We start from the raw sequence: 22325 nt of genomic DNA on the forward strand, positions 1-22325 counted from the left end.
TTTAACATCGGCGGATACTGCAGGGAGTGATGTGCAGAGGGCATAGTCTCAAAGAGGAAGTCCTCCTTGACGTGGTCCATATGCATAGGTAAGAGGAGGTATCATCCGGAGGAGAAAGTCGGGGATAGTAGAGGTCGGGATCGGTATCCACAGGAGGAACTACATCATTTCAGTGTCAAGGGCCTCCATGTGGTAGAACCTCATAAGTGTGTCCCCCTGTGTCAGAGTGTGGTGACACCTGTGGAGTGTAGGACAGTGAGTGAAAGGAGGTGGAGGGGAAGGGGAAGGGGATTGTGATGGTGGGGATCTGGATGGAGTATAAGAGGCTGGAGGCGGTCCGGTGTCCAGAAGAGGACAAATGGCTTCATCTTGCTTTTTTCATTGCTTTTGAAGAGGGGGCTCCAGAGCTTTTACAAAACAGAGCTGCCTCTTGGAAGGCCTATAAGCCAGTATCAGAAGCTGTGTGTGAATGTGGTCTGCTTGAGGGTGGATGGCAATATGTTTGGTCATTTCTGGAAGACCGTGTCGAGGGCTGGGCTTCCAATAGGAGAGGAGGGTTTTGACGCAGACTTGTGCTTCAAGATCGACTGCTCTGGATACAACAGTTAGGTTGGTGCTGCGGCAGAAGCGGGCGGAATGGAGGGCTTAGGTTTTAAGACATTCTTGGGTGCCGAGCTAAAGCTGGGCATGATATCCAAAGTGGACTGTCAGTGCCGAGCATTGCCTGAAGTCAGTGGCTGCTCAGAAGCCTGCTTCTGTGGGCCCATAGCAGCTTAATGGCCCTTGTGGGGTAGAAGCTCAGAGCGGTTTAAAGGAAGAGGAGGAGCTGTACTCTATACCAGTTGAGCTAGCGGTAGCTCTTCGAACACGAGGTCGGAGACATAACTTTCTTCGGCCAAGAAAACCTTCTGGTCAGTGGCCGAAGGTACTGGATGATGTTCCCCCCCCCAACCCCCCAAGGTCCTGGGTGCCAAAGAGGTCTAGGCTATCCTCTGCAGTCATGCAGTACATCTAGAGGGGACAGGTCCGGGGTCTCGATGGGTCTTCTTTGACTGAAAAGATCGACATTTGTTGCAAGAGGCATTGTCGTGCTCGGGTTAGAAGCAGAGATTGCAGACTTGGTGAAGATCGGCCTGGGAGTATTGCAATGGCGTCTGTTCTACCACGTGGAAAACACGCAGAGAGAGAACCACATCAAAAGAATAAAAAGGCTGGAGTCGACCAGTGCACTGTTGCAAGCGGTGGCTTTATACGCCGACCCGATACTTAAAAAAAGGGGGCAAAAGCGATTGTAAAAAATACCGATGGAGAGATAGGGAGTAAGAAAACTCAATCACTGTGACGGAAACCAATCCAGAGCACAGAAACACACGTCCGAACCCGATGGTGGAAAAAAACACTAACAATGGTGCCGGTAACCATGCGCATCGCAAGCAAGAGGTGGAGTCATACTACCTACTGACTCGAGAAAAATTCTTCAAAGAAAAAAAAATTGCACACATCCGAGCGTAACAGTAGATGGCAGGATTATGTACAGCATGTGTACCTACAGCTACACATGCCTCAAACAGATATTTCTAGTATACTATCCCTCTTCATCCGATCTGGTTCTTCACATTTAAAAAAAATATATATATGGGAGGGGACTCCTTTTGCATAGCCCATTCCTACTCGTGCACTCAGGTTATATTGAGCAGTTATGTTTGTACTAGTTGATTCAATACCCATTAGATCCCCCATGTTAGACTATCAGACTAACCAATCAGAATTGGTTCCCTTTGCCCCAAATTGTAAAGCGCTCTGATATCCTTCAGGATCAAGTTAGTGCTATATAAAACTTTATAAATAAATAAATACATAAATACCTGGCAGCTAAACATTGGAGAACAATGTGACCCCCTCTCTTTGTTCAGTATTTTTGTACAACTAACCGTCAAAAAGAAACTGAAAACATGGCTTTTGAGTAGCTCCACAAGCAGCAGTTGTCTTTACTTCAGAGCTCAAACGCCCTCTGTGCATGTGTTGCACTTTATAAATTACTAACCTACCATAACATGCTTCCTTTATACCAGGAAGCTTTCCATACTCCCTGCCAAAAACACTGCATGAACTGTCCAAGTACCAACCTTCTCTTAGGGACCAAATTGATAACCACATATCTCTTAAATACACTCGTCAATGCTACATTAAGCTAAGGTCTGACCTGAAAGTCCACTGTTCAAAGTAGTTCTGGAGAGGTCAAAGAATCCTAAAGAATGTGAATGAAAATATGTTATTATGCCAGAAATCAAGAAAGCCTTACTGTAGACAGGCACACCAGCATAGAAACGGACATAGCAATAACAAACTGTCTATGCTTCACAAGGACCATCAAGGACCGATAACTAAGAACTGAGGCTTCAGGGAAGGTGGTCTTCGAGTGTCCGTGATAAGCGGAGCGGCACAAAGACCCCAGGAGAAAGGGGTCTATAAGGCAACCACGGCTTTTGCTGTTTCTGTAAAAAACTTTAGGCAGATGATAGCAACTACCCTACGATGGGATATCGGACCACATGAGGGCACTGTTTGGCACAATGAAAAGGACAAGTAACCATTTAAGGTTATTCACAACACATTAACATGGATTTTTAGAGTCATGTTAATGTACTTTAGGAAAATGACAATCTGTTGTTTGACAAACAAATGTTTTCAATAAAATGGAAAGCAGGCATTTCTGGTACCATTGCCAAAAAAATTACAAACCGATAACTTGGGACCTAAGAGTGCAGTTCTAAAATATTTCAAGCTGTTTCTGGATCTTAATTCACCCTGATTTGTGAGCACTTCTTGTTAGTGCTTGGTTATTAGTTGACTGGCTGTAGAGCACTTTATTAATGACCTCGGGAGTATTTCATGATACAATTAATAGCTTTTTAGGACCTAATATCAAATATACATAGCAGCTGTCTGAAGCCTTGCTCTGTAAGATCATTGTAGCTTCTACTGTTTCAATCAGCATTAACAGACTAACAAGAAATAATCATCAACAAAAAATTCAACGCTGGGCTATAACTTTGTGCCCCTGACTCTCTTTAAAGAAATGTTCTCATTTAGTATGGGCGACAAAGCTGATAGCGATCACCGGCCCCAGGAACTTATATTGCGCACAAATATGCCTAGAATAATTAAATGAAAGGGCCGACTGGGCACAACTACTAAAATCAATTTTAGGAAAATAAAATTCACGCAAGATAACTTCCAGGAAGCTGCTAAACTTCTCTTTGAATCACTGGAAGGGGACAACGAAATAGAGAAATGGACAAGTTATACATATGCCTTGGCAACATCTTCCTCCGCCCCAATTAAATCGAAATCACAGCAGGGTTATAGAGGACATACTAACTTTACCATACCGCAAAAGAGCAAGATAAAATCCATCAAATACAGCATCAACTACTCTTTGTGGCAGGTGCGCCGGTCTCCAACCAACATCACAAAACTAGCTGAATTGCGACAAAAGAAAACAAGACTAAAGCAAGTAATTTGGGAAGCCAGGCAGGATAACGAGGATATCCTATGGGCGAAACTGCAAGTTGAAAAACAGTGCGAGATTCTGGGAAACAATAAAAAGATTTACCCATTCGATACACGAGGGTCTGTCCTCAAATATATCCGAGGAAGCCTGGGCCACTTATCTTGGAAACCACTTTCACCAAGGAAAAAACATGTTGCACGTAGAAACTAGCATGGATTCCATACAGCGGCCTATCATTTTGAAGCATCAATCCAACGAGGGAAATGCAACTTCAGAGGAATGGCATGAAGGAGAATCGCCGGGACTCACCCCTTAAACGATTACATAAAATCAATTAAATACATCAAGAAGGGAAGGCAAGAAGGGGCACCGGGCCCCAATGGAATTCCTCCCGTGCTCTACAAACAAGACACAGAATATTGGGCGAAGGCACTTACTCCTCTGTTTAGGGAAATAAGAACAGGCCTACTCCTGCCATCCTGGCAGACTTCGATAGTCTCACCAATTTTCAAATCAGGTGACATGTCCCAGCCTAAGAGCTACCGGTTAGTTGCCCTCTTGGGCAATGAGGCAAAATACTTTGCCGGCATGTTGCTGGATGAACTGAAACTCTGGGCGGAAGACAATTCAATCATCCCCCTAAATAAAACAGACTTCTCTAAATCTGTTGGGACCACAACAAACATAACAATGGCTCTGTTAATTGATAAGGCCGAGATCACAAGAACGCCACTACATTTGTGCTTCATCGACTACCGGGCAGCTATCGATCATGTAAATCGTCACAAACACTGGTTGAAACTTGCAGGTTGGGGCATTCCCCAGGCTTCACTGAACCTGTTAATTAATCTGCACACTAAGACCTGGGTGCAAGTAAAGCTGGGTGACTGGTCAACCCTATCGAGGAAAATACCGACAACAAAAGGCCTCAAGGTAGGCAGCGTACTAGCCCCAACGCTATTTCATCTGTTTATTGCAGATCTGATCCCGCTATTAAATGCCAGCAATTCACATTCTTCAAAGATTGGGAACCTAGTATTTATTTTATTTATTTATTCGATTTTTAGAGCGCACAAATACCCTTGCGGGTGTCTCGGCGCTAGTGTTGCAGGACTCTCTCAGAAAGGTGGACAGATGGTGCTTATAGTGGGAACAACCACGTTTTAAGTTTCTTTCTAAATTGCAGAAGTGTAGGAGCAGTTTTTATATGGAGTGGTAACGTGTTCCAGAGCCTAGCTGTTGAGGTAGTGAAGCATCTGTCTCCCCAGTTGGACCTTCTTGTCCGTGGGACTTTCAGCAAATGAGCTGATGCCGAGCGTAGAGTTCGTGAGTACTCAGGAGGGGAAAAAGCTTTTTGTAGGTATAGTGGTCCTTGCTTATTGGTGGCTTTATAAGCTATGCATAAAGCTTTAAACTTGATACGGCTCCTGATAGGTAGCCAGTGCAGCTGTCTGATATACTGAGATGTCGAGGTAAATCTAGGAATTTTCAGAAGGATTCTGGCTGCGGCGTTTTGCACGGTTTGTAGTCTATTAAGCATTTTTTCTTGGGAGTTCAGTAGGAGTGAGTTACAGTAGTCTGTTCGCGAGAACACCAGTGTACTCACTAGTGTTTTCCCCGTAGTTGGAGGTAGGTATGGGAGCAGTTTCTTTATTCGTTTTAGGATAAAGAAGGCTGATGATACCACTGAATTGGCGTGATGGAGGAAAGTCAACTTGTTGTCGAAGATTACTCCCAAGTTGCGTACCTTAGTCACCGGCAGGGGGGGGTACCCATTTGTGTTGGCCACCATTGCGGGGACCAAATGGGTTGCAAGTTCCCGAATGTCATCACCTCTGTTTTGTCAGAGTTTAGTTTCAAACAGTTGGATGACATCCAGGAACTTATTGCCAGCATACCCTCTTGAAAGTTAGGTGCCACCGCCGTACCGTTATTGTGTACTGATAGCACCAGTTGTGTATCGACGGCATAGGTAGTCAGGGCAATTCCATATGTTTTTATAACCCTCGCTAAGTCCGCGACATAGATATTAAAAAGCGTTGGACTTAGCGAGGAGCCCTGTGGTACTCCGCAGGGGAGGAAAAAGGTTTGGGAAGTGTAGTTGCCCATTTTGACCGTCTGAGGCCTGTTTTTCAGGAACGAGGTTAAGAGCTCTTTGGCTTTGTTTTTGATTCCTAGTGCCGAGACACGGTCGATCAGAGTGATATGGTCGACCGTGTCAAAGGCCGCGGAGAGGTCCAAGAGTATTAAAACTGCTGTTCCTCCCTTGTCCATTGTGGCCCTTATCGCGTCTGCAGCTTTAAGCAGCGCTGTCTCTGTTCCGTGGCCTTTCCTGAACCCAAATTGGGTTTCATCCAGTAAGTTGTTGTCCTCAATAAATGAAGAAAGTTGAGTGTTCATAACTTTCTCAAATATCTTGGCCGGGAAAGGGAGGCAGGCAATGGGTCTATAGCTGGCAGGGAGTAGAGGGTCCAAGGATGTTTTTTTTAGCAGAGGTTTAATAATAGCCTCCTTCCAGACAGATGGATAGGTACCTGTTCGGAACATTGTATTGCAGATTGAGGTTAGGGCAGGTGCGATGGCTTCCGGGATGCGATTCAGGATCATGGGCGGACATGGGTCCAAAGGGGAGCCCGATTTCGTGCGGGCCACAAGTTGTTGGATGTGTTCCTGGGTGGTTGGTTCAAAGGCTGTGAATGTTGGTAATACCATGCCTACTATACGCTGACGACCTAGTATTGATCAGCCAAACGAAGGTGGGTTTACAGAGTCTTCTTGATATCCCATTTGAATACTCTGAGGCTAATGACTTAAATATTAACCTGGAAAAAAACAAAACCATGACAATCAAAAAGAACCTTAAGAAAATACCTGTCTGGTTTTGGGATAAGACTTGAATAGACTAAGTTACAGAGTACAAATATCTGGGGGTGATAGTAGACAAAAGCGGGCACTTTGTAACCCAAAGAGACACAATTAAAAGGAAGGGCATAGCCCTAGCCGCCTCAATGAGAATCCTCAATTCCAAACGGACAGGCCCCTCACTTGCCCCACTGGTTGAAGTTATGCGAGCACAACTCCTACCCACAATAACTTTAGGGAGAGAAGCACAGAGGGGAGGGACTCGAAGCTCTTGGATGTTGTGGTCGAAAAAGTGTACAGAATAATTTTTGGTTTACCAACACGTGTCTCTCCAGCACAAATTAGGCACAAGTTTGGTGTTCAAAAAGAGACCATTGCAACAAAAGGTGCAATAGTTATCTTTTGGGACAAAGTAAGGAAATACAAATCAGGTACCCTGAATTGGCACTGCGGTCTGAGCTACAACAGAAAGAAGCATCAGCAGCGGCAAAATATTTAGCAACTAGCGTGTCCACTCTGGGTCTTACCAAACTTTGGGTAACTCCTATAAGTCATTGCCTCCTCAAAAAATTAACAACGAAAATAGTAAAGAATCAATCTTGGATTGAAGATAAGGCAGCCCTAACAAGGAGGTCGCATGGCTGGATGATCTTGAGCTCCTATTCCTCCCTGGCCGCACACAAGTATCTAGCTTCGGGTTTCACCAAACGTACACAAATTTAATTTTTAAAATACAGACTAGGCTTGTTGCCATGCACAAAGCACTTTCCATATTGGCTGAAGAACCAAACTGATCCTAATTGTCGTTTATGTGGTACACCGCAAGTAGATATGCTGCATCTCCTCTGCACATGCAAGGAACTAACAGAGGAAAGGAGACCGCTTTTAAAACCACTTTTTAACCAGAGAGGTATTTGCACACGGAGACAGGTCGTGCTGGCATGTTTTGCACCCGAGGATACTCCGCTTAACTGTCACTTTGTAAAATTCTTAAGACAAGTAGAAAAGAAAATGCCTAGCCAGAACAGCAATACAGCGGACAAGGAAAAGACGGACGCAAAATAACTGCTTATTCCTTTAATGTACTCTAAACACCATTTGGTTATAATGTCTTTTCATTGTTTTTTTAATATTTTTAATAACTTGATGACACGTAATGAGATATTTTGTAGCAATAGTTTTAAGTAACTCTGCTAAATAAATAAAATAAACTTGAAACTTGAAATAAAGTTCTGGCGACAAAGGTCTGAGATTCTGAGAATTGCGCCTTTTCCCCATCCTTGTACGTAGACTCCTGATCACATTATAAGACTAATTATCTACTTAGGGTGATCAGGATCTGAAAGTTGAAAGCAAAGTAGTTTTTTCAAAATTCCAATGAGGAAAGGTGCAACTTTCCTCACTGGAAAAAAAAATATGAAGATTTGGAGTATTCCATGCGCATCCCCGAAGGTTTAAAGTAAAGCCTGTCTCTCTTAAAAATATTTTTTCTGTGTTTTGTCATGCACTCTTTGCAATAAGGCCCTATTTCTTCAAAGAACATACTGGGAGAACCCCCTTCGAGTGGGCCAGTCTCACTTTGTGCAATATAGGAACAGTATTTACACTGAACCGCTTTTAAAGTTCCACACCTTACCACACCTTTAAGTTGTCTCCAACGCTTTTATTGGCAGAAATAACAAATTGCTATGGTTTTGGTATAGTGAAAAGGATGTCTCAAGGTTCCTAAATACAGACAGAACAGATACAGTACCACCAAAAAAATCAGAAAAAGTCTTACATGCTACCAGCAGAGTAAGCTTCATTTATAAATAGAATAGGGAAATCCTACCAGTAGCATTATATGAGTGGGTTGGGAAAGGTTAGTACTAGGCTTGAAGAGAGAAGTCTGGCTAAGTTGCAAGATGTATCCAAAGAGGGGACATGAACCAAAGTGGTGTCCAAACTCTGACTGCTAGCTGTTCTGGAAGGACAGGAGGTTAAAGTGACAATATGGATACACAGAAGAATGAGGAGTCCATTTTATGGCAGGTGGCTTAACCCCTTCGACGCTCATGACGAGCTGGGCTCGTCATGGCGTAGCCTCCTCGCACGCTCATGACGAGCCCAGCTCGTCATGTAAAGTGCGATATAAAAAATCTCAGCGTACGAGCGGAATTCCGCCCGCACGCATGCGGTTAACACTCATAACAGTAGTAATAGGGCGAGGGCTGGCTGGTACAATTCATAAAGCTTTCACTGTCTCTTCCACTTCTATGCATGAGTGTGCTTCAATATAGTTTATTTGTGTGTGCATCATTAAGTATCTGTTAGTTAAGTTCCAAGAACAAGCGGGTAACGCACTTCGGATCTCGAAGATTATCATATTTAAAAAACTGTGGGTTTGATCTGGTCAAGTTAAACCTCCAAACGGCTTTTTAGCATCCCTCCTATCGTTCCGCCTCCTCCAATAAGAAGCAATAGGGTGAATGTTGTGCCTGCAGAAGGTTGGCAGCAAGATCACGTTTAATACCTTCTAGGAAAACACAGGAGAGGTCTGCACACCCCTGGATGGAAAATGATGGCAAAAGCAACTCAAATTGTGTTAAATGAAGCAATTTACTATTGTGGATTTCTGCTGAGCTTCAAGGACCTACAAGAACAAGATGATAAATGTTGCATTTCTTCAGGATGTTCACTGATTCTAAGAAAACAGGAGCCCCCCTCATGACAAGCAGCACTTTCACTTTGTAAAATTCTTAAGACAAGTGGAAAAGAAAATGCCTAGCCAGAACAGCAATACAGCGGACAAGGAAAAGACGGACGCAAAATAACTGCTTATTCCTTTAATGTACTCTAAACACCATTTGGTTATAATGTCTTTTCATTGTTTTTTTAATATTTTTAATAACTTGATGACACGTAATGAGATATTTTGTAGCAATAGTTTTAAGTAACTCTGCTAAATAAATAAAATAAACTTGAAACTTGAAATAAAGTTCTGGCGACAAAGGTCTGAGATTCTGAGAATTGCGCCTTTTCCCCATCCTTGTAAGTAGACTCCTGATCACATTATAAGACTAATTATCTACTTAGGGTGATCAGGATCTGAAAGTTGAAAGCAAAGTAGTTTTTTCAAAATTCCAATGAGGAAAGGTGCAACTTTCCTCACTGGAAAAAAAAAAAATGAAGATTTGGAGTATTCCATGCGCATCCCCGAAGGTTTAAAGTAAAGCCTGTCTCTCTTAAAAATATTTAGTGTTCCTTGCGGACTCACACTGCTGTGACAGTCGAGCTTGAGCTGTTAAATTAGATTTCCTTATTTATCATTTAATTTAAAGCCATAGCCGTGGGCATGACAGACTATATGTGATATACTAAAGGACCTAACTGAGTTTGATCTCAGCTTTGCTACATTTAAAAACAACCAGGCTGGCACATATATAATAACATCACAACATGGTGTAATAAAAGTATTCAGTACACACCTGCTGACAAAACTCCATGGTTGATCCTGGGGCAGCTCATCGGTGCAAGCTCAATCCAGAGCTGCCTATTTCGGTCATAAAGGGGACACATACACCGCACTGCGGCTGTTGGGTTGCGGGAACTGAAATTAGGAAACAGACAGGAACATTTTAAGTCTTTAAATATAAGAGTCTAGTATTAATTATTGAACTTACGATACATACATACATATATACATACATACATACATAGGGTAACCATACGGTACAAGTAGCAGAAGATAAGAAGTATTGGCAGTTTGAGACAACAGTAAGTACCATAGTTCATTTTAAATTATTATAAGTCGGTGGACCACACTCAGTCAAGCCTAATTTCAATGAAGCACATGGGTCACTCTTCAGGTCAGAGAGTAGCAGGGCCGAGCTGTGTGCAATGGACATCCTTGGAAGGTGTGGTTACTTCCAGGGATCCAGTGAGAGAGCTTCAAAGAAAGGGAGCTAAGTGGGGGAATGGTTTGAAACGGCTAGGGGCACAGTGATGCTCTGAGATCATGAGCTGATACAGGGGTTGAGATTCGAGATGGCTGCTAGAGATATGTATGGCCAAGTATTGAAAGGTACTAAGATGCAAGACTGTGCATAGATTTAAATACTAAAAACAGGTCAATGGGTAGCCACATTTAGTGGCATGTGAGCCGGCCAGTTTGATTCTTATGGGGGAAGTGGCTAAGGAGCGCTCAAATTTGAGCAAGGTGAGTAGCAAAAATTTCATGTTTTAGAGCTAGAGAGAGTGGAAGGGAGACTTGGGAGGTGACTGCAATATTAAACGCAGCTGAATACTAATACTAAAGTATCTACAAGGAGTCTGGTCCTATAGAAACGTCATTTAGAAGCGGTTTTGAAGAGGTTTAGTCAGTGCCATTGGGAAGGTGTGCCTGCTTAGTTCTAGAAAGATAAACGCCTCCTTGCCCAGATGAAAATAACTGTAATGTTAAATAAGGGAGATTCGAGTAAGAAGGAATAATGTACATTATTGGTATTCATACAAAGCATTTTCTGCTGTTTATAAAGGTGAAAAAAGGAGGTGATGGTTGGACAACCGATTAGCAGTTTGTGTTGAGACTTTGGATTATTGGATTAGCGTGGGAGCAGAAGATAAGGACCCAATGACATTTACTATAACTAAAAATATAAAAAGATTATCTAGATGCAATGTTCTATAACAAATAAGGCCAGGAAATGCAAACGTTAGCAGGGAGAAGAGGGGTTTGGTGGAACACGAAATTAACCTGTAGATAAAGGAAAGCACTTTCTCATTTGAGTAGTTCTCGAGGAAGAGGCATTGAAGGATGCTGTTAAGTCCTATGTAGGACGAACGGAAAGAGACAAAGATGTAACTACTTGGCGCATAGGTGCCCAAAGAAGGTTTCTCAAGTAAGAGGATGAGAGGCCATTTGAAACAACAGGGAAGGTAGAAGGTTTAACAGGCAAATAAGGTTGGCAAGATTTATTGGATATATGTTTTTATGTTTAAAGGAGAAAATAGGAAAAAGTCAAGAGTGTTTAAGTGGTTGTCAAAAGAAATAGTTGATTAGACTAGGAGGCCAGATTGATTGATGGATTTAGGAAGCGGAAAAGGCAGATCATGGTGAGATATACATTTTTTGGGGTTGTTAATATATTTTTTATTCAGCAAATATAGACATAAAAATGCCACAATACAACATATAGTTAAAATGCAAATTATACAAACAGTGCAACCATACAAACTGTGTGAGACACAATAAAATCCTATTAAAATATACGATGGGTGCTGTACCACTCTATAAAATAGCTCTAAAATTAAAACCAAATTAGGAAAAAGGTCACATTCATTAAACATACATTTCCACATGCATACGGAGCTCAAGATGTCCTCGAAAGGTGGGTAAACTCGTATTTCCCCCATAATCTCTTTTAAATTGCATTACTAATTCATTCAACGACTCCTGTATTGTGATTAAAGCACAAGTTACTTGCCTTCGGTAAAGATATATCTGCAAGAAACAGTAGTTAGTGTTAGATTCCTTACCTTAGAACATCCCCAGGCGTCAGGCTGGATCCGGAAAGTTTTTCGTCAGCAGTACCCTTGCACGTCGGTAGGAGTCGTCTGTGGCTCCGCGTCCATTGTTGTGATCGCCGGGATGACATCGGAGTACTTAGACGCCACCCTCACACACGGACGTCAGTTCTCTACACAGCTTTCCGCGCCAGGAACGCAGAGCCATGCAAGAAACCGACACTAGTGCCATGAAACTAGGGCCCTCAAAGGGAGATACCTTAACCCTAGATATCAGTTTGCAGAACGGGGAGGATGTAAGGAAACTAACACTAACTACTGCTTCTTACAGATAGATCGTTACCGAAGGGAAGTAACTTGTGCATCTGAAAGAAACAGGTTAGTGTTAGATTCCTTACCTTAGAATAGATACCCCAGCGATACCAACCCCGGTGGTGGGTCTGCAAACCAAGATCACAGTAGAAAGTCCTGGAGAACGGAACGGCCAAAGAAGCAGTCTCTCCGGACTTGGCTGTCCAGGCAGTAGTGCTTAGCAAACGTGTGCGGCGAGGCCCATGTAGCTGCCTGACAGATGTCCTGCAAGGGGACTCCCCGACCTAGGACAGTAGTAGCCGCCGTGGCCCAAGTGGAATGGGCGAGCAGCCCCACAGGAGGTTCCTTTTTCGCCAAGGTGTAACAGACCTTGATGAACAAAACGATCCATCGAGAGATGGTCCGCTTGTGCACCGCCCGTCCCTTCTTAGCGCCCACGTAACCAACAAAGAGCTGGTCGTCCACCTGGAACTGGCGTGTGCAGTCTAGATAAAAGGAGACCGCGCGTTTTGGGTCCAGACGGTGGAGCCTCTCTTCCTCTTTGGAGGGATGTGGAGGCGGAAAGAAGGTGGGCAAGGTGATGGACTGCCCGATATGGATCAGGAAGTCTTAAGCAGGCTAAAATGCCCGAGAAATAGACCTTGATAGTGCCCAGAGCAGAGCCCTGCTGGGCAAGAGAAAGAAGGAAAAGGAGAACCTCTGAAAGGGGGGCAGAAAGTGGATCCGCAGCCTTTGCTGTGCACCATGCCACAAATTTGCTCCACCTGCAGGCGTATACCGTTTTTGTGGAGGGACACTTGGCCGCCAGAATAACATCACAGACTTCAGGAGGCAAGTCAAATGGTCTCACCTGTCGCTGCTCAATCTCCAGGCATGTAGGTGGAGACTGGACAGGTTCGGATGGAGGACCGTCCCCTGCTGCTGCGACAGAAGGTCCTTATGAAGAGGCAGAGGAATCGGGGGATCGACTGACATGCTGAGTAGCTGTGGATACCAGTATCTTCGTGCCCAGTTCGCAGCTACAAGGATGACTTGGACCTGGTCTCGCCTGATCTTCTTCAGCACTCTGGGCAGAAGTGGTATAGGCGGAAAGACGTACAACAGACCGCAGCTCCACTGGCAACAAAAAGCGTCTCCGAGCGAGTGCCGCCTTGGAAATTCCAAAGCGCAGAACTGATGATATTGCGCGTTCTCTTCGGTGGCGAATAGATCGAACCAAGGCTCTCCCCACTGCTGAAAGAGACCGTGCGCCACATCCGAGTTCAGACGCCATTCGTGATCAATCATGCACCGGCGGCTGAGTTAGTCTACCCTGTTGTTCAGGGAACCTGCTAGGTGTTGAACCACCAGGGTGACGCCCTGGTGTTCCAGCCATGTCCAGAGGTGTAGAGCCTCCCGACAAAGGGTCCACGACCCCACCTCGCCCTGTTTGTTGCAGTACCACATGGCTGTGGTGTTGTCCGTGAACACCTGCACTACACTTCCCCGGACAGAGGGAAGGAATGCCTTTAGTGCAAGACGTATTGCCCGCAGCTCCAGAAGATTGATATGGAGCCGGGACTCCGCCGGAGACCAGAGGCCTCTGATCTCCGCCTCTCCCATGTGGCCCACCCATCCCAGGAGGGACGCATCCGTCACTAATACGTGCTCCAGTTGGGGTAGGGAGAGGGATCTGCCGCTGACCCAATTGCGGTCCATGAGCCACCACTGCAACAGTCTCGCAGTGCCCTGAGATCAGGACATGGCCGGACAGGTTGCCCTGATGCTGTGCCCACTTAAATTTCAGGTCCCAGTGCAGAGCCCACATCCGCCACCTGGCGTGATGCACCAGTAGGATTCAGGAGGCCATCAGCCCCAGGAGCCGCAGCATCAACCTGACCGAAACTCGGGAGAAAGGCAGAAAGATCGCAATCAGAGCCTGAATATCCCGAACCCGTTGCTCGGGAGGATAAACCCGAAACTACGCTGAGTCCAGAAGCGCTCTGATGAAGAGGAGCTTCTGAGAGGGACACAGGTGTGACTTCGGCATGTTGATGGAGAACCCCAGCGAGTGCAGGAGATCGGCCGTAGTCTGGAGGTGGGAGACGACTGTCTGGGGCGAGCCTGCCTTCAACAACCAGTCGTCGAGATCGGGTAAGACTGAAACCCCTGATCTGCGCAGATGAGCTGCGACCACCGCCATCACTTTCGTGAACACCTGAGGGGCACTGGTGAGGCCGAAGGGGAGCACGGTAAACTGAAAGTGCTCGTGGCCTACCGTGAACCGCAGGACGGGGATGTGGAAATATGCGTCCTGGAAGTCCAACGCTACCATCCAGTCTCCAGGGTCGAGGGCAGCCAGGACCTGAGCTAAAGTCAGCATCTTGAAATTCTCCTTCCAGAGGAAGCTGTTGATGCTCCGGAGGCCCAAGATAGGGTGTAGGCCTCCTTTGCCCTTCTTGGGTACCAGAAAGTAGTGGGAGTAGCAACCACGTCCTACTTCTGGCCCAGGAACGCGCTTGATGCCCCCTTTGGCCAAGAGGACCGTAACTTCCTCCTGCAGAAGTTGCAAGTGATCCCCCGACATGCGGTGGTACTGCGGTGGCATGGCTGGAGGGGTCGCCTCGAAGGGGTTGGAGTTGCCCCTGCGGACGATTTGCAGCACCCACCTGTCCGAGGTGATGGTACGCCAGTGGAGGAGGTAATAGAGGACCCTGCCCCTCACTGGCGGCGAATGGGTCTGCATTCTTGGACTAGGAAGGCTTTTAGGCAGATGCTGCGGGAGTGGATGTGGACTGTGTAATGGTCTCTCCTCACCGTGAGGGGTATTACTTTGTTGTGTTCAATGGCCCACTTTACACAATTGACAATGACTGTCTTTAGTCTCTCTACAAGCCCATTAGTTTGGGGATGGTAAAGTGAGCTTCTGAGGTGAGTGATAGAAGATTCTTTAAGAAATTCTTCAACATCAGATGACACAAATTGCACCCCATTGTCTGAGACATTTGTTTTGGGAAAGCCCTCTCTCATGAAAATCTTTCATAAAATCAAGAATCTCCTTAGAGTCAGCTCTGGGTACAAATCTCACTTCGGGACACTTTGTGTAGTAATCCAACAGGACAATGGCAAATTTGCTCTGATGGGGCAAGGTGTGGAATGGACCTAAAACATCGATGCCCAGTTTTTCTCAAGGAGAATCAGGAAGAGGTATGGGAGTGAGAGGAGGACTGGTCGTACGGAGACTCTTATCACTACTAGCACAAATGGTACACTCCAGTAGCAGGGCATCAATGTCTCTATCCATTTGAGGCCACCAAAAGTATTCACAAATCCTGCGTTTGGTGAGAGTGGCTCCCAGATGTCCCTTGTGTGCCTTAGTAAAAAGAGTATTTCTGATGCTGATTGGGGGAATTATTTTATCAAGTCTGAAGACAAGGCCATTTTCTAATGAAAATTCATCACAGATTTTTACAAACAGTTGGATCTCAACATCTACATTCCTTTCTTTTGGCCACCCATGTATTATGTATTTTTTAACAGCTTTCAAGGTGTCATCGTTGTCCTTAGCAGCATACCAGCTACCTTCCACCACTGAACACACATTCTTTAACTCAACACCAGCTATTATGCAATCCTCTTTTTAATCATAATCAATGTCCACATCACTACGGTCAGAGTCTTTGGGAGCAGAGGGCAGACGTGACAGGGCATCTGCCCTGACATTTTTCCCACAAGCAATGTGTGTGACCTCAAAGTTGAATTGTAGAAGCTTGGATGCAAGACGGGCTATGCGTGGTGTAGCGTTGCGGTGTTTGGTGTTCCCCAAAATTGCAACTAAGGGTTTGTGGGCTGTTTGTAATATAAATTTCCTGCCCCATAAGTAATTCTTGAACTTCTCTATGCCCCACCAATATGCTAGAAGTTCTTTTTCGATGACTGAGTAGTGTGTTTCTGTGTCCCTCAGTACCCTTGATGCAAAACCAATGGTATGTTCCTGATGATCAACTTCCTGGGTCAAGATTGCACCCACACCATAACTGCTAGCATCCACTGTCAACGTGCAGGGTACAGTGGGTTCAAACGGTTTCATGGCTTTGACAGTGCTTAATTGTTCTTTTAGCCAGGAAAATGCTTGTTCGCAGTCATTGTCCCACGCAAATTCATTTTGGTGTTTCAGCAATTTAGAAATGGGTCGTACCCTGGTAGCATAGTCCTGAATAAAGTGAGCATAAAACTCCGTCAGCCCAAGCAGAGATTTCACTCCTGCTTTGTCTTTTGGAGCAGAGGCATCCAGGATTGCTTGGACGAGACTAGGTTTGGGTGTGACTCCCGCACTGGAGATGGTGTGACCCTGATATTCCACCGCTTCTTTAGAGAACACACACTTATCACGTTTGAGGACAACACCATGTTCTTGAAAGATGCAGAGAATCTGACTCAAGGTCTTGTCATGTTCTGCTTGATCTTTGGCATATATAAGGACATCATCCTGAAAGATTGCTATATTTTTACACCTTTGAGCAAATTGACCATGACTCGCTGAAAAACTGAGGCTGCCGAAGCTAGGCCAAACGGCATGCGACAGAATTGGAACATGCCTGATGGGGAGTTAGAGGCAGTGAAATGACGTGAGTCCTGATCAAGCTCTATATGGTGGTATGCAGAGGCCAGGTCTAGCTTCAATCAATCAATCAGAGTACTTGTAAAGCGCGCTACTTACCCGGCGTTGGTGCTGGGGTTGGAGAGTTCCTTTACGATGCTGTCGTGTGCGTTGTTATCCAAGCGATCTTTGAAGGAGGATCTCTTGGTTAATCTGATGAGGTGGTGATGTCTGTGGGTTGCATCCTTGTGGCCTGCGTGGTTGTCCGGTGTGCGTTTGTGGAGCCATATCTTCTCCAGTTTCCGGCATGCGCGTTTGGAGGTCTGGAGCTCATCGGTGAACCAGGTGACCCTCTTGCTGGCCTGGCTGTTGGAGGGTTTCTTGAGCGGGGCGAGGGTGTTGGCGCAGCCGTCAATCTACTGTCTGAGGTTGCAGGCTGCGGCGTCTGGGTTGGTGGGGTCGGCGGGTGGGTTCTGGGCGAGGGTGGTGATCAGCTGGTCTTCGGTGACTTTGCTCCAGCAGCGGCGAGGCAGCTGTTGGGTGCGGTGGTGCGTGGTTGGTTTCTTGAAGGTGAAATGGATGCAGGTGGTCAGTCCAGTGGAGTTCGGTGGTGTGATCGAAGGCGATGTGGGTGCCTGTGTAGAAGACGGTGTCCAGCGTGTGGCCTGCGGCGTGGGTGGGTGCAGTGCCGAGTTGTCTGAGGCCAAGGTTGGCGAGGTTGTCGATCAGGGTGGCGGTGTTGGCGTTGTTGTTCCTGAGGTGGAAGTTCAGGTCCCCAGGGAGGATATAGTCCGTGGAGGCGAGTGCGTGGGTGCTGGCCACGTCGGGGGCGGAGGTGTTGAGCAGATCCCAGAGCTCAACGGTGTGCTTGCGTGCGGAATGGGTGTTGAGCAGTATGCAGCGGAGGTGGTTGGGTCCAGTGCTTGGAGGTTTGGTGGCTCTGTCGCAGGTGAAGCTGCAGGTGCGGCAGGAGAAGGGTCCCTGGGTCATTTTCGGGGCGGCCTGGAAGCAGGTGTGGTTTCGGCCGGCGTTGAGTGCCTGGAGGGTGCTGGCGTCGTAGTGGAGTCTGGTGTCGTGGCGTTCGTGGGGTCCAGGGGTTCTGGCGCTGGGCGCGGTCCAGGCTTGGACAGGCGCAAACGGGCTTGCCTTAGGCGCGCCTTTGAAAATACTTTGGCCCCTGCTACTATTCCCAGCATCATTAGAAGATGGCCTTGTCTTCAGACTTGATAAAAGAATTCCCCCAATCAGCATCAGAAATACTCTTCTTACTAAGGCACACAAGGGATATCTGGGAGCCACTCTCACCAAACGCAGGATTCGTGAATACTTTTGGTGGCCTCAAATGGATAGAGTAAGTAGCAACTGGGGTTTTGGCTAAAGCACAGTAAGGCTGTGCCACAGTAGTATTTAACAAACAGAATGCCAGTACTGTGCATGTATTCGAATTTTTTTTGATGGTAATGGGCTAAAAATGACCCATTAACACAGACCACTCTTTTAGTCTAAGGTTTGTTGTAAAAATTCGATTAATTTATTTAAATTTGAAACTCGACTGCCCAAATGAGCTGTAACTGCATTGCTGACATCGACGTCTCGCTAAATGTTCATGTAAGAGAACAAAAATAAGGCTCATAACGGCCACAAGTGAGAAATAAGCAATTCATTTCTGAATATGCTTTCAGCGTCTCCAACACGCCAAAACTATTAGTTGAAACGCAATTGCACATAAGCGGCCCAAACTACAAATCCCAGCTGCCCCAGTTCTTTGGATCGGAAATCCGGAAGTAATTTAAACGTTTGAAACTCGGAAGTGCTTCACGGCGTCGTCATTCATGGAGGATACGCCCTGCGGAGGATATTGAAAATTGTTGAGGTAACTCACCGCGTACTACTGAAATGCCTTGCGAATCAAAGATGTGAATGGAACTTAAGTATGAGCGAATGGCATTGCTGATCTGATCTCACTGAGACGTACGTCGTAGCCCAAGCGCTATTCAGATATTACATGCCTCCACCAACATACTGCATCAGCGCAAAACACCAAAGCTCACCAATTCAGACGGCCCTTCTTACATCACATCATGCGGCATAAATTAACGAACTTCTTCAACAAAACCATGCTTTCTATTTCCAGATAACATTAAAACCGTACCCACCAAAAAACGGAGAGAGGATATAATGGAGTCCTTAAGAACAGTCGACTAAATAGGGAGCACGCTATCAAACCACAAGTCAGTCACTTGGACCTACGGTTTATTAAGAGATGTTCAACCCCAGAACACTACTACATACCGCTGTATTCTTTTCTTCCAGCCTTGTGGAAGTGAAGACTACATGAAGAAGTAAAGGTAGGGACTGAGCGTTTGTTGTGCTGAATGAAAGTTGAGAGTTGCCCTTAAGGATGACTGACAGGATGTCATTTGATTTTTGTCTTCCAGATTCAGTTGTGTGGTCCTGAAGAGAATCCCTTGAGTTATGGGGATTTGAAACGCGTCGACCTATTTTCCTTGTCCTTCTAGACCAATTGATTGCAAAGTGTTTTTGTTAACTGAAAAATTATTGATGGTCTAGTTTATGAATATTTACAAAGTTTTGTTTTCAGTGAATGTATTAGGCTTCACCTGCAAATTCTAAAAAAGTGCTGCAGGGTCCTTAACATAAAATACCCCTTTCCCGTCCCTATCTCCACTTCCAATTTGCGTTGTCTGTCGTCATTTCACGGTCCTGAGTGATTTTTGTTATATGTACTAAAACGTTCGTTTTCACTTGTCTTGAAAATTCCTTGCCCCGATCCCTTGTCCTTGATTGCTCCCCAACTTGATGCCCGATATTCTCCCCTTTGTCTCACAATGAATGTATTGGATTGAAGTCAGATCCCTTTATTTATGTTGTTTGCATTTAAACTTTTTTCTTCATCTTTAAAAAGAAAAATCAAATTTAAATAAATTAATCGAATTTTTACAACAAACCTTAGACTAAAAGAGTGGTCTGTGTTAATGGGTCATTTTTAGCCCATTACCATAAAAAAGAATTCGAATACATGCACAGTACTGGCATTCTGTTTGTTAAATACTCAAATGGATAGAGACATTGATGTCCTGGTACTGGAGTGTACCATTTGTGCTAGTAGTGATAAGAGTCTCTGTACAACCAATCCTCCTCTCACTCCTATACCTCTTCCTGATTCTCCTTGGGAAAAACTGGGCATCAATGTTTTAGGTCCATTCCACACCTTGCCCCATCAGAGCAAATTTGCCATTGTCCTGATGGATTACTACAAAAAGTGGCCCAAAGTCAGATTTGTACCCAGAGCTGACTAAGGAGATTCTTGATTTTATGAAAGAGATTTTCATGAGAGAGGGCTTTCCCAAAACAATTATCTCGGACAATGGGGTGCAATTTGTGTCATCTGATGTTGAAAAATTTCTTAAAGAATCTTCTATCACTCACCTCAGAAGCTCACTTTACCATCCCCAAACCAATGGGCTTGTAGAGAGACTAAACAGAGTAATTGTGGATTGTGTAAAGTGGGCCATTGAGCACAACAAAGTAATATCCCCCAAGGTGAGAACAATGTTGTGGTTCTACAGGACAACTCCCCACTCATCCACTGGTGTCTCCCCTTTCGAATTACTTCGAGGTAGGAAGCCATGCACGGAATTTAGACCTGCATGGATGTCCAAATGGTTCAAATCCAACACTACACCTCAAGAGCTAGATGAAAGGGTCAGAAACAAAGTCCGTGAAGTTCAAACAAAGCACAAAAAATTATTTGATGACAAGAAATATGTCTCTAGCAGGGAGTTTGCTGTAGGCAACCTAGTAAGAATAAAGAAACAAGGCTTTGTGAAAAAGGGGGGGGGGAGTCCAAATTCAGCAAACCTGTCATTGTAAACAAAGTATGTGGCAGTGCTGTGCGCGTCAATGAACGCAACTGGTGGAACATGAACAAGATTGTAAAAGTAAAAGATGTGGTGGGAGAAACGCAAAGTTCTAAAGTTGTTGTTGATTTGTCACGTAGCTCGATTTCAGAAAACAGTAATGTTCATGATTCAAGTAACCCTCTTACGTTCCACAGGAGGAGTTCCAGAGTGGTCAGACAACCGGCCAGGTACAGGTGATTGTGCTTTTCCTCCTTCGCCCTTTCTCTTCTCTCTCTTTCCCTCTCCCTTTCCCTCTCTTTGTTCTTCTTTCCCTTTCTATCCTCTTTCTTCCTTTTAGGAAAGGAGATATATGTAATGGTCTCTCCCGCTGCGCCCCCCCGCGTGTGGACTTTGCGTTGCCCTTGACTCGCGCTGCCCGTTGGCACGCCAGGAACGTTGGACTGGACAGTTGGGATTGTCAGTTATTGTTGGCCATTTTGCGCTGTGCCTGAACGCACGTTCGACTGTCTGTGGGAACTCAGCTAAGATAATAAATCTTCTCAAAGCAATTATCTTTGTACGTGGATTATTACAGACTGACCTTGCCGTTGTCCCCCTGCACCGCCACGGCAGTTACCACATCCACGACTGCGTTGAGGTTGGTTCTGCGGCCTGTGGCGGAACGAACGTGTGGGGCCGCCCCTTCCTTGGCCATGAAAGGGGCAAAAAGCAGAAGTATGCTGGCGCTGGCCCAACAGGCCCAAGGACTTGGCCATAGCCCTGGAGTCCTTGAAACGCTCAAGCGCACTGTCTGCTTTGTCGCCAAAAAGGCGACGTCCATCGAAGGGCATGTCCATGAGCGTGGACTGGACATTCCCCGAAAAATTGGCGGACCTCAGCCAGGCGTGGTGACGGATCGCCACAGTCGTGGAAATCGCTCTGCCCAGCGAGTCTGTGGTATCAAGTCCACATCTGATGGAATAACGTGCTGCATCCCGCCCCTCAGCAAGAGCTTGGACGAGCCGTGCCTGGGCCTCCTCCGGACACTGCGGCAGCACGTCCGCAACCGTATCCCACAAAGAGTGGGTGTAAAATCCCAAAAGGCAAGAGGTGTTGATAGACCGCAACCCCAAAGTCAATGAGGAGAACAGTTTCTTCCCAAACTGATCAAACCTGTTGGATTCCCGATCTGGAGGAGCAGTCGAAACGCGGTATGGGATGTAGAGGCCTGGATCACCAGGCTCTCAGGGGTGGGGTGAACGGACAGAAAGCAGGGGTTGCCTGGAGCCAAGCGGTGGTGTCGGGCCATGTTATGATACACAGGGGGCATGGTGGAGGGCTGGACCAGGTGCCCATCAGAATGTCCGTGAGGGCTTCATTAAACGGCAGCACAGGCTCCGAAGAGCTTACTGGCGGCTGAAGCACCTCGATGAGGAGATTAGTCCTCACGGCCGCAGCAGGGAGCTCAAGAGCCAAGGCCTTGGCTGCCCTGCGCAATACCACACCATATGTAGCACCCTCCTCCGTAGCCACAGAGGGAGGAGAGATGAATCCAGTGACAGGCAATGTATCCAGACCACTGGCCTCCCCCAGCTCATCTGCCCAGTTCTGACTTAACTGGCACGGTCGTGCCAGAGGGTCCTCAGACCGCTCCCAGTCCTACCCTTCATCCGTGTCCTGAAAAACAGGC

General features: G+C 45.9%; 1 protein-coding gene across 1 annotated transcript in view; it reads right to left on the reverse strand.

The window, feature by feature from the left end:
- GAN (gigaxonin) overlaps nt 1-22325 on the reverse strand; it is a 320191-nt gene that overhangs the window by 167014 nt on the left and 130852 nt on the right. The window contains exon 5 of the mRNA XM_078670190.1: nt 9844-9965. Coding sequence (XP_078526316.1) covers nt 9844-9965 — 122 coding nt within the window. The remainder of the gene's footprint in view (nt 1-9843; nt 9966-22325) is intronic.

The sequence above is a fragment of the Lissotriton helveticus genome, chromosome 12, assembly GCF_964261635.1.
Source record: "Lissotriton helveticus chromosome 12, aLisHel1.1, whole genome shotgun sequence".
Taxonomy (NCBI): domain Eukaryota; kingdom Metazoa; phylum Chordata; class Amphibia; order Caudata; family Salamandridae; genus Lissotriton; species Lissotriton helveticus.